The sequence below is a fragment of the Schistocerca cancellata genome, chromosome 9, assembly GCF_023864275.1.
Source record: "Schistocerca cancellata isolate TAMUIC-IGC-003103 chromosome 9, iqSchCanc2.1, whole genome shotgun sequence".
NCBI lineage: Eukaryota > Metazoa > Arthropoda > Insecta > Orthoptera > Acrididae > Schistocerca > Schistocerca cancellata.
Genome location: NC_064634.1, coordinates 286,483,627 through 286,499,040, shown reverse-complemented (window position 1 = coordinate 286,499,040; position 15,414 = coordinate 286,483,627). Strand labels below are relative to the sequence as shown.

Here is a 15,414-nt window from a genome sequence, read left to right as displayed (position 1 = left end):
AGCAGCTTATGACAGTTTGGAGAGTCACTAACAAACTTAGAAGTACTTTCAGGCAGGGTCCAATGAAGTTCATATTGTATTATAAATAACCTGGTAAGCAATATTAATAGTAAACCCAGACTATTTGTAGCTAATAAATTTATGTATAATGGCATACCATCTGATTAGTCAGAATCTGAAAACATTTCAAAGTGATGCAAACGTTAGCATTTTTATCTTTCTCAATATCTAAAGTAAGTTGACAATTTTCAGAGTAAGCATTCAGTATTGTTTTGATGGATATCTTGTTACACCCACCATTTACAAAACTGTACTTTTTCCAACCAACTGTTGAATGATTAATGTCTCCTCCAATGATGGCACTGTGATTGGGAAATATACATACATTTGAGATGTTTTTGTTAAAGTTTTTGGTTACATCTGAGGCTGACTATGGCGGTTGATAGAAGGACTTAATTACAATTTAATATCCATCTTTGACTCTCACTCTTGTCCAAACATTCTCACAAGCAGATGTCATTTTCTCCCTTCTGAGTTAGCACCATTTAAACATTTGTCCTTTCATCCCTGAAACACCATGTATGTCATAAAAATGGTAGTTCATCATGCAAGGACCCACAGTGATAGGGTTGCAATATATATCATCCAAATTACTGTGAACTCCTCCTACAATTACAAAGTATTGTAGGATGTGCAGTGGATAAAACTTTTACTTTCACTGCTGGGTGTAATCATTAGCTTGGGGCATGAGCAGCATGGTACAGTTTCAAAGAGACAGAGATGGGAGTCCAATGACAACATTTAAAGGGAAATCACACTTCATTAATATGTAGTTACACCAGTTCATTTTTTGTTATTGTAGTCCCTATCAAATATAGTACTGAATGACTTTCATGGCAGTTGTAAATTTTAGAAATTTTTCGTTAAAGTTCACCTCATATCAGTCCCAAAAATGGGACAACAGTGAGCTTGGCCCATTGATAAATAGCCTCTTGCGTAATTAATTTGTGTTGCTAACTGTAATGCATTTTATCTTTACAGAAAATTTTGTCCATAAAACCTCTCACATTTTATTTCTTACTGAAGTACCACCTGCACTTATTTCTTGAGAGCAAATTATATTACTTTAGAGGCTGTATTCACTGCAACCAATCAAAACTGTTGAACTCCTGAAACTCACTTTGTCACACCTTAATTTATATGCAAATTGTTCATGAGGCTGCCAAACAAATAGCCATTTAAGCTAAAAAACATTTTTAATTAAATGATTTAGTCTTCACAATTATGCTGATAAGGACATGCACTGTTTATACAAGGGTCACTCCAAAATAAATGCACACTATTTTTGTAAAAATACAGTTTTCATTCTGCATGTGTGAAAATTTTACAGTGTGTAGATAATCCTTCCTGCTTGTTTTCAAACTTCGTTCAACCTGTTCCCGTGAGTGGCGCTGTCACAGCATGTCTTCAAGATGGCTGCTACACTTGACGTTTGTCAGAAGCAACGTGCTGTCATAGAATTCCTGTGCTGTGAAAACAAGACACTGGGAAACATCCACAAAAGGTTGAAAGAGGTGTATGGAAATGTTGCTGTTGATCACAGTACAGTTAGTCGGTGGGCAAGCAGGTTACTTGATGAAAGCGGGCATGGCAATATTGAGGATTGTCCTTGCAGTGGCAGACCTCAATATGCACACACTCCAGACAATGTGCACAGAGTCAACGAATTTGTGACTGCTGACAGACGCATCACGGTGAATGAACTGTCATGCTACTTTGGGATAGGGGAAGGAAGTGTTTGCAGAATACTGAAAGTGTTGGCGTTAAACAAGGTTTGTGCCAGGTGGGTTCCCAGGATGTTGACAGTGGCTCACAAAGAAACAAGAAAAATTGTATGCTGCGAACTTTTGGAACAGTACGAGAATGGTGGAGATGAATTTTTTGGAAGAATTGTGACAGGTGATGAAACTTGGCGCCATCATTTTTCACCAGAGACAAAGAGGCAATCAGTGGAGTGGCATCATGCAAATTCACCCAAGAAAAATAAATAAATTCAAAACCACACCTTCTGCTGGAAAAGTTATGGCTATGGTGTTTTTCAATTCCAAAGGACTCTTGCTTGTGAACATCATGCCAAGTGGAACCACCATAAATTCTGATGCATATGTGACGACACTGCAGAAACTTTAAGCTCGACTGAGTCATGTTCAACCACATCAGCAAAAGCAGGATGTTTTGCTGTTGCACAACAATGCATGGCCACATGTCAGTCAAAAAACCATGGAAGCGATCACAAAACTTGGATGGACAACACTGAAACACCCACCTTACAGTCCTGACCTGGCTCCATGTGACTATCATCTCTTTGGGAAACTGAAAGACTCTCCTTGTGGAACAAGGTTTGAAGATGATGTCTCCCTTGTGCATGCTGCCAAACATGGCTCCAACAGGTTGGTCCAGAAGTTTACTATGTGGGTATACAGGCGCTGGTTCCAATATGGCATAAGGCAGTTGAGAGGGATGGAAATTATGAGGAGAAATGAAAATATTGTTCCTAAAGGATGTATCTACACACTGTAAAACTTTCAAACATGTAGAATAAAAGATGGATTTTGAAAAAAAATTGTGTGCATTTCTTTTGGAATGACCCTCGTATCATGCTGCTGTCTATTTATGCCACTATATGATTCTTTGTACTTGATTTGATGTCCAAATTGCAAAAGCCATGTACAACACTTTAGCATATTGTCTACTTGCTACTCTCTGTTGCTGACTAGCCTGTTGCACTCTTTTTGCATTTATGTGACACATAATGCTGAGTAAGCTCTTAATCAGTGTTATCATCTTATGTTCTGATCATCACAAGAAGTTAAACTATGGAGACACACTGAGTTTGACTGCACCCATAAACCTCTAAGTGATGCTGTGGTATCAGAGTTGAAAAAGGGACTAAATTTTTCACCCACTCCAAAGACTTTGCCCTTCAAAATTTCTCATGTGATTGTTAAAGGAATAAGGTGAGAGACTTGTAGGGCCACAACTAGGATGCTTGCACCCAAGCAAAAGCCCATCACTGAGGAAAGAAAAGTGCTCTGTTATTTAAGAGATGACACAGAAATAGTAATTTTATCTGCTGACTAGGGAAACACTACTGTTCTCTTTCCTGCAAAATCTTCTTTTAACAAGATAGTGGATTTACTGCAGGACTCAAGATATTTTTGTCTCCAAAAAGATCCAACAGATGGAGTACAATGAAAGACATCTACCTCCTCAAATTTAGCCAATTTTCTGACCATCTGAAAAAGAGCTTAAGAGTATGAACAACAGTTTCCTTATAACTCTAAAGCCTGCCAAAGATACATAAAGGAATTCCGATTTGCCGCATTTTAAGCAATAAAGGAGGTACAACATACTGCATAACAAAACATCTGACTTGTCTTTTGAGCTGTTTGGTAGGGAAATGAGAGCACCATACTTGAAATTCAGAAGACTTTATAAGGTGACTGAAGAACCTGCATCTTGAACCAACTGACATATTAGTGTGTTTTGATGTAGTCTCTCTGTTCACATGAGTGCCTCTGGTAGGTTGACTGCAGCTCATAGGAGCTTAGCTGAAAGAGGATATCTTACATCTTTCCAAGCATGTGCTTACCTCAGATTACTTTTTATTTAATGATCAATATTTTGAGCAAACTGATGGTGCTGCCCTCTGTCTCCCATAGAAGCCAACTTTTTTATGGAAGACCTTGAGGACAAAGCACTTAAATAAGAGGTTTTGAAATGTGTTTTTGCAAATATGTAGACGATAATTCGTGGTATGGCCACATGGGACAGTAATGCTTCCATCATTTTTGGAACATCTTAACTCCATCCACCTTAAATCTGCTTTACTATCAAACTGGAGAAAAGTGAGACCTTTCATTTCTGCAAGTCCTGGTTCTTAGAAAAGAAGATGGCTCCTTGGGTCACAGTGTACTTCATAAACTAGCACACACTGATCTGCATCTATCAGCTACAAGTTGCCAACACCCACCCCAATGCACCAGTGTACATGGGCCCATGTTCAAAAGGCAAGGGCTATCTCAGATGCAGCAGAACTTATCCATCTCTGCTTTGTATTTGTCCAGAATGGGTACTCCAAAAGCAGATTCAAAATGCATTTTAGCTAAGACACACTAATCCTCATTATAGAGCATGATGTTTTTTTCAATTTATGTTGGTGGCGTGTACTTTAAGATTGATGGGCTATTCAGGAGACATCAAATAACTTGTGTCTTCCACACTCTGATGTAAACAAACAACCTAGGTCTGTGGAGACCAGGAATATATAAAAGTCCATGCCAGAGTGGGAAACCTTACATTGGCCCAACATGTCACACTACTAAGGATAGATGTGATGAAGATGGACGTCACACCAAAATAAGGTCAGCCAGAAAAAATCTGCTGTTGCTGAACACTTTCTTGACATGGGACATGACAGGAGCTGTGCACAGACAAAGATCCTCCATCCACCTCCACTCCATCATTAAAGAAACAAACAAAATACAATAAATAACAATTTAATTAACAGAGACATGGGATTTCAGCTCAGAAAAGTGTGGAACTAGCACTGGTAGCATTAACGGATCATCAGCTGCAAACAAATGAATAGAGTGAGATAGCACAGATTGGGAATTGAAGCTAGGACAGTTAAGTAGGGCACCAGAATTTGGCTCATGAACATGCACTTGGACCATGACTTGTGGTCCCACTTTTCCTGTGATGCGCATGAAAAGACCATGGCCCATTTCCCGGGCAGTCGCTGTCCTCATGTGGAATGACATTATAGCCCAGACCCTTGATGCCTGCACTTTTCTAGAGAGGCACTGCATAAATTAGCAAGCCACAACAGCAATTTGTCAGTAGCACCTATAGATGACAAGCAGTTGTCTCATGGAAATACCACACTGTATACACAACCTTATCTAACACAACAACCCATGAAACATTCAGGCAGGCTCTTAATACTTCAGTAACTTTGCTTTTTATGATTTATGGAGTATTGTGGATTAGTGAATGGAAATGTGTAATAGGTTATATGGATCTTACTCAAATGGTTTTATCACTTTTCACACCAAATGAAAATAAAGGCAAAATATGTGGTATGTAAACAGATCACATACTGACCATGGCTCCTTTTGTCCATCTACTGTAGCTGTATTGACATAATGGTAAGTATTATTATGGGTTGTTACTATCACTAAACTCTCCACTTATTGGGCATGGGAGGAAAAGAGTGTTACCTGTTAGATGGGAAACTCCAACAATCAAATATTTTATGGCATTAGTCAAAATTCCTTCATTTAAAATAATGAGAACGGATGATGCAAGCCATTGCAGTTGAAATCTGGAATGAAGAGCACAAAGATACAAATTGCATGATTAGTGTGCTTTCTTTTCACACAGGGATGAAGAGGAAGAGACTCCAGATAAAGAAGCTGTTGCATATTTCCTTGGAATATGTTTTGCTGCCACTTTGGGTGGGACTGGAACCCTCATAGGAACTGGAACAAATCTCATATTCAAAGGATTATTTGCAACGTTAGTATCACCCATATATTTTGCAAAAATGCTTTAATGCTTGTATATTTTTAAATGAGAGTTATATGATGTAATAAATTTAATATTAAAAGAAACCTTATATGAAAGGACAGCTGTATAAAAGAAGAATCAATACAATCTTTATTCCTGTCAGTGAGATCCATCATTTTTTAATTTAATAGGCACAGCATCTATAGTCTGCAATGACAAATATTGACTGCTGTCTGAAACTGAAATAATTCTTGAATGCAGAAAAGTATTGAGAAGGCATTTCGCTGATAATACATTAATTGGTAATACTGTGTAATACTGTGTAATCTAAGTGACACACAAAATTCAGTGAACAAAAGACATGTATATTTGGAAAGCATAATAACAAAATAGACTTTAGCTCCTCTTCATCATAAAATGAAGTAAAATTCCTTCAATTTTAGTTCCTCAGTGCGTTCTTGCTGGCAGAAAGTCAAATGATTAGCAGCAGTGTGCTTAGTCTAAGGAACAATATCAGTCTGCTATTTTCAGTGAGTGTCTGATGATCTCCCCATCCCCCTCATCAGATGTATAAAATCATGTGTAACCTGTATGTTATCAGATGTCCCCAGGTGCTGAAGTGGAGGGAAAATAATATTTAGGAATGAATTAAGGGATATATGAGCAGGAATATCACAATGACTGTTTTTATGAAAGGCATTAGGCTGGTTTATTTGTAGACTATTGAATTGCAGTAGTATCCTGGTATACCACAGTCCAATATATGACGGACTTGGTATGAAGTATGTCCTCCAAAACAAAATATCATTTGTGAATGATTCTGCATTACAATTTACTCCTGCAACCTCCATGATCTCTAAGAATAACCAGAATAGATGGGCGGAATTAAAATTAACCTTTGGTTTGTCTTATCCACATATCGAGATTGTTGCTGGACAGAAGCTTCGAATACACATCTCATGGTTAACATTGTGGCACACCATATACCGGAGATGCTGAGTTGTACAACAAAAAGATTTCACAATTAAAGCTTTTGGCCATTGGCCTTTGTCAACAATGAATACACACATGTGCATGTGCACGTGTGCGTGCACGCGAGCCCGTGCGCGCTCACACACACACCACTTTGATTTACATGGAACAAAGATTTTGTAGCTTACGACGGATAGTTCTCAAGATGGAAATATCACTGTGGAATTTGCCAAAAGATCATTGAAGGAGAAGCAAGGTCTTCCAACAATGAATCTGCTTCACAGTTTCCTGAAATTCTTCACAAAATAATGGTGTATGAAAATTTAAATGATCTTCAAGCATATAATTGTGATAAAACAGCACTTTATTATCAGTTTCTTCCAACCAGATCTCTTGATACAAAAATGAGCAAATAAGACAGGTTTGAAAATGAATAAAGATGGTATAACCCTCTTCTTTGCCACAAATAAATTGAGCAACCATAAGCTGAAATCTCTTTGTATAGGTGAAAGTAAAAGCTCAAAATGTTTCAAGCTTGTAAAAGCATCGTCATTATAATTCGCTTGCAGGCATTCAAAGAATGCTTGGACGACATGACATTTTCACCAATTAGTTTCAAGAAGAGTTTGTTCAATCAGTGACGAAGCACCTGTTATCACATAAGCTAAGGGAAGAAACTCTATTAGTACTTGATCACTGCCCAGCTCATACATCTGTTGAAGTGTCTGTTATTGCCAAAAAAACATGACTGCATTAATTTGGCCACTGGATCAAGGCATCATATGAGCATTTAAGGCTTGTTATTACCATGAACTGCTCACTTCATTAGTAAATTCAGATGAGGAAATGGAAATGTTCTTGAAATCTGCAATTATGAATTGCTGGAACAAGTGTTCTATTGAAAAAAACAAATGCAACAGAAGAACTCTACAGTGACATAGATTTCAACAACAGTGACTAACACTCTGAATGTAATTTTCTGCAGTGCAACATTGATATCGAAGACTTGAACCATTGGGTAATAATCAACATCAAAGAACTGTTTTTGAAGATGACAAGGACATTATTCATGATGTTCAAAATGATAGTGAACCAGTCATGGATGAGGATGATGAAGTTGAAGAAGAAATATAGATGATGTTCTCAGAAAGTCTAGATGATGTTCTCAGAACTTGTGGAATATTGGATAATATAAATAATGTGAGTATGTGGATGGAGTGTCAAAGTGAACCAAACTAAAATGAATTGTAGCACCAGATGAACATAAAACAATACACACTAAAGAAACTGCATGAAATGACCAACCAAATAGAGCTAACTTACTTCTTTAGTAGAATAATTACGTGCTGTAGCTTGCAGGCAATGCAGTAAATTTTTACTCTGTATTTGATGGTGTACTTCATACACTGTATTTAAATTCATGTTATTATTTAGTCAGCATTTGAGTGAAGTTTATCTAAAAGCTGTACCCAATAATTTTCTGAAATGTTTTACTTCAATGTTCCTTAAATGTAAATACAGTATAGTACAGTATGCATAGTATTACATTTTGTTATTTACTGTAAAGAAGAAACATTAAGTTGCAGACACACACTTAAAAGGCACTTTTATAAGCTTTCAGCCATTGCCTTCATCAGCAAAAGAGAATGTAGTATCCTGCCCACTCGTATAATATAGGGTGACTAGGAAGCTGTTTCCTCAGATTGCTAGCACACAATTCAAGCAAATCATATCAAAGTAGTATATTACAGTAAGTTAAATTGACAACACTTAACTTTGCGTATTCACAGAGTTGTGTCGCAAGCAAATAGTGAAATGAAAATAATCAATGTCCTTTGCTATATACAGTTTCAATGCAAGCAAAAAAATTCAGTTCACAAGTCACTGCGGTAGTGTTGGTATGACAGCTGTCTTCCACTCTGGAACTATCACATGGGATGCGAGTAGCAATCTGGATGTGGCGGGGATGGGATAGTAGTGTATGAATGGGGGAGAGAGATGAACACTATCTGGTGGAGTGTGCAGGGGCTAGAATGCCAACAGGTGCAGCATCAGGACGTTGTGGGGCAGAGAGATGGTGAAGAAAGGAGTGAAAAAGGAGAGGAGTGGGGCAAGATGGATGGCTGCATTGGCAGACAGCAACGAACAAAGAGGATGGGAGACGAGAATGGGAAGGAAGTGATAGAACAGGGGTGTGGGTGAGGGGATGGAGGGGGGTGGGGAGAAACCTGTTTGGTGCAGTAAGTGGGGCAGTATGTTACCATAGGTTGTGGCGGTAGTGTTGGTATGACAGCTGTCTTCCACTCTGGAACTATCACATGGGATGCGAGTAGCAATCTGGATGTGGCGGGGAAGGGATAGTAGTGTATGAATGGGGGGAATGTATTATAAGGATAACTACCATCTGTGCAGTTCAGAAAGGCTGGAGATGGTGGTGGTGGTGGGTGGGGGGGGGGGGGGGGGATGATACAGACGACTTTGGTAGTGAAGCAGCTACAGATGAAATCAAGGATGCTATGTTCAGCTGCATGTTGTGCCACAGGGTGATCTACTTTGCTCTTGGCCACAGTTTGGTGGTGGCCGTTCATCCTCGTGGACAGCTGGTTGGTAGAGATACCAATATAAAAAGCTGTGTGATGATTGCAGCAGGGCTGGTAAACGAAATGGCTGCTTTCACAGGTGGCCTGGCTCCTGATGGATTAGCATAAACACATGACAGGACAGGAATAGAAAGAGCTGGGTGGGTGGATTGGGTGGGTCTTGCATCTGGTTCTTCCACAGGTATATGATCCTTGTGGCACAGGTTGGATTGGGGGTGACATAGGGATTGACTAGAATGTTTTGGAGGTGGGGTGGGTGATGGAACATCACTTTAGGAGGTGTGGAAAGGATCTCAGGTATGATGTTCCTCATTTCAGGGCATGATGATAGGTATTCAAAGCTCTGGTGAAGGATGTAGTTCAGTTGTTCCAGTCCAGGATGCTATTGGGTGATGAAGGGGGCACTCCTTTGTGCTGATTCTTGGGGTGTGGTGGGAAGATTGGGGATGTGGGGGGAAATGGCACCAGAGATCTGTTTGCGGACTAGGTGGCTGTTTGTGAAGGTCTTGGTGAGACACTCAGCTTACTGAACAAGGGAGTTCTTGTCACTGCAAATCACCATCCCCTGCTGGCCAGGTTGTATGGCAGGGATTTTTTGATGAGAAAGGGATGACAGCTGTGAACAAGCAGGTACTGTTGGTGGCTGGTGGGTTTAATGTGGACAGTGGTATGGATGGAGAGGAAGAGGTCAATGTCTAGGAAGGTGGCATACTGTGTTGAGGAGGACCAGGTGAAGGGGATGGGGGAGAAGGTGTTGAGGTTGTGAAGAAATGAAGAAGGGTGTCTAGGCCCTGGGTCTAGATCATGAAGACGTTGTCAATAAACCCTGAACTAGACTAGTGGTTTGTCATTTTAGGAGGCTTGGAAGGTCTCCTCTAGGTGACCCACAAACAGATTGACATAGCAGAGTGCAATGCAGGCGCCCATAGCTGACCGAGGATTTGTTTGTATACCTTCCCTGCATAGGAGATATAGTAGTGGGTTAGGATAAAGTTAGTAAGGTAATGAGTATGATGGGCAAACATCTATTAGGCGCACTACAAATGTAGTGTTGTGGACATGTTGGGAATGTGGGTCTCACAGGGAGTGTGCAAGGGATAAGTCCCTGCAGGCGCACTAGCTTCTGTGCCCTCGGTGGCTCAGATGGATAGAGCATCTGCCATGTAAGCAGGAGATCCCGGGTTCGAGTCCCGATCGGGGCACACATTTTCAACATGTCCCCAGTGAAGTATATCAATGCCTGTTTGCAGCTAGGGTGTCCATTTAATTACTATTTAATTGGAAGTTGTGTTGGACTTCTGGGGTTGAATCACTCTGGCAGAAATTATAGGTGGAGGAGATCTTCTGTCACGTAGTCACTGGGATTCACAACAACAGTGATGGAACCTTTGTCTGCATGTAGGATATTTAGGTCATGATTTGTTTCGAGGTTGTGTATGGCTACTCTTTCTTCTACTAAAAGGTTAGTGTTCTGTGGAAGGGACTTGGGGAAGGATGATGAGGTGAAGTTGGAGGTAAGGAATTCCTTGAAGGTGACCAGCGAGTGGTTAGGTTGGAGGGAGGGGGGGGGGGGTGGGAGGATCACAGTTGGATGGCTGTATGAACTGGAAGAGGCAGGATTCAATGATGGAATTGGGTTGGTTTTGGTTGGAGGGACTGGCAGAACAGAAGTTCTTCCATTGCTGGGATTGAGAGAAGAAGAGGTCTTTGACAAGTCCAGCATGGTTAAATTCAGGTGCAGGGCTAAAAATGAGGCCTTTGGATAGGACTGAAACTTCTGTGGAGCTGAGGGTTTTGGTGGAAAGGTTAACAACAGTGTTATGGGAATGTTTTGACTCTGGATTTGGAGGCGAGTTAGTAGGGAGTTTTGGAGGATGTGGCAAGTTGAAAATGTGAACTTGGGCAGGCTTTAGGTACCATGAGAGACGGATGAGGAGGAACACTGTGGATAGGTCAGAGGTTGGGTAGTGCTGTCATGAGGAAGCAGTACGATGTCAGCAAGTTGGATATCTGGAGTGCTCCTACAAGTGCTGGAGAGTAAGAAATTCAATTTTGGAGCTGTGATATATGGAGTTGGGATTGCACAGTAGTAGTATCTCGCAAAGGGAGGAGTGGTGGTTCTGGGATGCCTGTGCAATGAAGATGTGTTTCTGCAGTACAGGTTTGTGATGTCCATGGACTGGCAGAATCTGAAAAGGGCAAGTTCACTGTGAAAGGACAGGTGGATCCAGAAAAAGGAATATTTATCGTTAGGCCATTTGGGGGGATTCCATGTTTTACGCAGCATATGAGAAATAGGATGTGGGACTGGGTTTTAGCTAGGGAAGGGATATTTTTCTGAACTGGGCAGAAAGATGTAGCAGGGGTCACCATGGCAGGAGTGGTGGAAGGAAATGGGAATGACACAAAAATGGGGAAAATAGTTGTTGATGCTTGTGAGAGAAGCTGGATAAGAGAAAAGGCACATAAAAAATACATGAAGACACACACAGATATGCAAAAATATGCAGGATGAGGGATGAAGTTAGATCAAAAGGAATAAATTTAATTATAACTGTCAGAGGAAAGAATCTGGAGCTCAGATCTCAGATGCTGCACCAACAATCTATGTGGGTATGAAGCCTGTGTTGTGTGTGCTAAGTTGCAGCCTGGCACAATTAAAGGACTCTTACATAAAGTTTTTGGCCATGGCCTTCATCAGCAAAAGAGAAACACACATCATTCATACACACAAGATGCTACATCTCATGTGCATAAGACTGCCAACAACAGCAGCTCAAATCGAAATGCATGTGGGATGCAAGCAGCAAGGTGGAGAGAGTGGGCAATTTTAATTGGGCCTGTCTGCAACTTAACATTTTCCTATGTAATTTGTATCACAGTAATGTGTGTAAAATAATGGAAAACTGATGAATTGTATATGAAAAATGTTTCCTTGTGAGGCTATATCTTGACATATCTCTTGTTCAACAATCAGATGATCTGAATACTCTCTGTAATCGTATGTGTAAATCACATTTCACAGTTTTAATCCTTTGACTGCTACAGATGTGCTCTCTGCATTCTGTGCTGAGTGCTGCTTTGTTTTCACTGTACTACTGGCCTAATGCAACTATCTATGCTGAGAGATAGCATTCCAGCTGCTACAAAATACTTGTCATCTTATTATAAGAACAATACTCAGGGAAAATTTAAGTTTATTCACATCTCACCCTCTGATATCTTTGGTCATTATTCATCATAGTGTGCTGCATCAAATTAAGTAAAGCATTTCACAAAATTTTAAAGAGTTAGCAGAAGTAAAAATGTGTGTAGACTTTGTGATTGATTTTAGCTCATATATTGTTGGGAATGAAATGTAGATAAGATATCCAAATCTTATTTCAACTTGAGAGCAATATGATATCTCATTTAATTCTTGAGATATTGATTTTCCTATCTGGTGAACAGCCATTCAATATGCTGAATTCCATCCCTGCATATTGGGAAACATGTGTTCATAACAATCATCACATTTCATAAACAGATCAAGATACTGAGATGAGGCTTTTTTGCAAATGATAGTATGCAAAGCAGCATGTGTATTGTATGATAAATACTCCGAAGTTTTTTATTCTCTGATATATAGAAGTAACTCATCCTCAGCATTAAGAGGATTAGCAGAATGAGGTGCATAAACATGTCAATATCACTTAAGGAACACAGATAGGCAGCATTTAAACATGTCCTTAGCACTTGGGGATTGGTGGAGCACCATGAGTTAACCTTTCCACAGCAGTAAAGCATTAATAGCATGGCAAAAATGGCAAAATAGTTATATAAACATATAAACACACTTTTAATGATTGGTTATGTAAAAATTGTCACAGCTGTTGTTCAACAAAAAGGAAATTTCTTTTCAATACTATCAAAGATTTCTATTGCTCGCCAGGTTAGAAGTGAAACAATACTAATGTATTACAAAAAAACAGCCTGTATGTATTTTTCAAGCCTGAAGTCATTGAAAAGGAAGGAAGTAACAATATACAAATGGAAATTGAAAAAAAAAAAAAATAAATAAAAAAAGCATGTGAGAAAAAGACATGAGGAACAGGTAAAGACTGTAAATATGATGAAGAAAATTAAATGGGAAAATATTATATTTCTAAATATATCATACACTTTAAGTAAAATGAGATAAGACAAGGGAGAGTGGTGAAGGAAGGAAACCAAGAATAGAAACCTTATCACACACTAGGAGTGAGTGGATGATGAAAGCAAAACAAAGTACATATTGGAAAGGTAGTTCTCATTTGCAGAGTTTGGAAGCATGAGTGTTAGTTTAAAGAGTGTCCTATGTGTTTTTTACCATCTAATGGTTTAAACCATCATTTTTTCATCCCTTTCCTTCCTCTTTTTCTGGTTGAAGTAATTCTCAGGTCTGTTTCGTGTTTTGAACATATCAATTTACTGTTACTTGATAAACAATTAGTCATAAAGTAAGGTAACATGTTGGATGAACTTAATTTAATACATTGTAATAATAACCTGGCAATATCTTGCTGTGCAGTAAATAAACTAAACATTGCTATAGTTTCATTGTAATGTTAACAGTGCATTCCCCAATGGTGAAAACATAACCTTTGCTGGTTGGATGATGTTTTGTGTTCCACTAATGCTGCTATGCACACTGGCTGGCTGGCTGTGGCTCATGATACTTTACATGGGGCTTTTTAGGTAAGTATAAATAAGTATTATTGTTAGCATCATGACTCTGTGGTCTTTACATCTTAAATTCTACTTCAGCAATGAGATACTTGAACATATCAAGTAAGAATGCTATTTGGTTTCAGCCCTGAAATAATAAAGATTTGTTAAGAGCTATGGCACTTTTACAAATAAAATTCTCTCTTGTTATTCTGCTATCATCACATATTCTACTGTGAAGTCTGTTACAATTTCCTCTTCTTGTGAATGGTTCTTACCTTTCTATTTTTTTCATGGTCACGTCATTTATGTTCATTTGTAGACTAATATGTATTAATTGTTTAAGGAATTCAACTGAGTTCCATTTTAAATAAATGATTATTCTCTTTGTTCAATAGTGCTGTACACGATCTTATATAAACAATTTGTAATTCTGTCCTTATTTCTACATTCATTTTATTTTTAATGCAAATATTTTAGGTTAGATCTAATCACGACTGTTATGATTATCAGTTGAAATACACACCCATTCATTACATTCATTCATTGATTCATATTCTGTAGATCCCATCAACAAGGATAACCTTCAACAAAGTGGAGTGAGTCAACACATACATTAACAAAATACAAAGAAATCATAGAAACTTAATATGTGCATTTCATTAACAATAGACTATGACTATACTTTTTATGCTATTCAGACTTACACTATCTAAGTTTGAGTAAATTAGATAGAATGATGCCATTCTGAAAAAAGCTTCTGGTTTCTGAGGTTTAGTTATTTTGTATTTGTGTTTTTTGTTTTCCGTCTCTTCCTTACGCACTCTGAAATCCATCTCAATAATGCCGTGTCTGCTGTCATTTATCTTTCTTTATTGTTTGCCCAAATAATGGCTTAACTTCCATAAACTGTTCTACAAATAGCACTGGTTCCATGAAATTTCATCATACTCTCTCCTTTTATTGTATTTTTTTTCAAATTTCTGAAAACTGTGCCATTAACTCAATTGAATTTTTCTTTTTTTATATCTAATGTGGATATCATCTTAGAGATTCATGTGATATTATACAAAGTTGAAAACACTTACACCCATCTTTGTATTTATTTTCAGATTCTAGTTTACATAAAAAGGTTCTGGTCTTGTAAACGCCACACCTTTAGATTTCACAGACAAAATAGTATGATTTCATAAACAGTCTGTAGTGATCGTATCTTTGTAAGGATTTTTCAATGCCAGTGATTATTACTTGGCCATTGGCAAATGAAATAAACATTACACAGAGTGAAGCATCTGAGACAGGCCACCCAAAATATATGCAGAGATGCAGTTTTTACCAAGTTATAGTGGGCAACTTGGCAAATTTCCTTACATTCACAAGTAATTTTTATTGATTATAGTTCCCAAATTAAAACACCAGATTTATTATTTTTTTCTAATGGAACTACATACCTTTTCTGTGGCATTTAAAAGAAGTGTTTTAGAGAACTTGATCACATAACACGTATGGAACTTCGTCAAATAGTATCAAGATAACATCACCACAAACCACTGTCCCACCAGCAGGAGAAGAGATTCCACAAATG

At 38.5% G+C, this 15,414-nt stretch overlaps 1 protein-coding gene and 1 non-coding gene across 4 annotated transcripts in view; both read left to right on the top strand.

Annotated features, from left to right (window-relative positions):
* The window catches only part of LOC126100414 (protein I'm not dead yet-like), a 241,891-nt gene that overhangs the window by 173,555 nt on the left and 52,922 nt on the right, over positions 1-15,414 (top strand). For all 3 annotated transcript variants that reach the window (XM_049911009.1, XM_049911008.1, XM_049911010.1), the window contains 2 exons: positions 5,446-5,580; positions 13,737-13,859. In XM_049911009.1, coding sequence (XP_049766966.1) covers positions 5,446-5,580; positions 13,737-13,859 — 258 coding nt within the window. The remainder of the gene's footprint in view (positions 1-5,445; positions 5,581-13,736; positions 13,860-15,414) is intronic.
* On the top strand, positions 10,271-10,345 carry Trnat-ugu (transfer RNA threonine (anticodon UGU)). The gene has a single exon. It is a non-coding gene; the product is annotated as a tRNA-Thr (tRNA).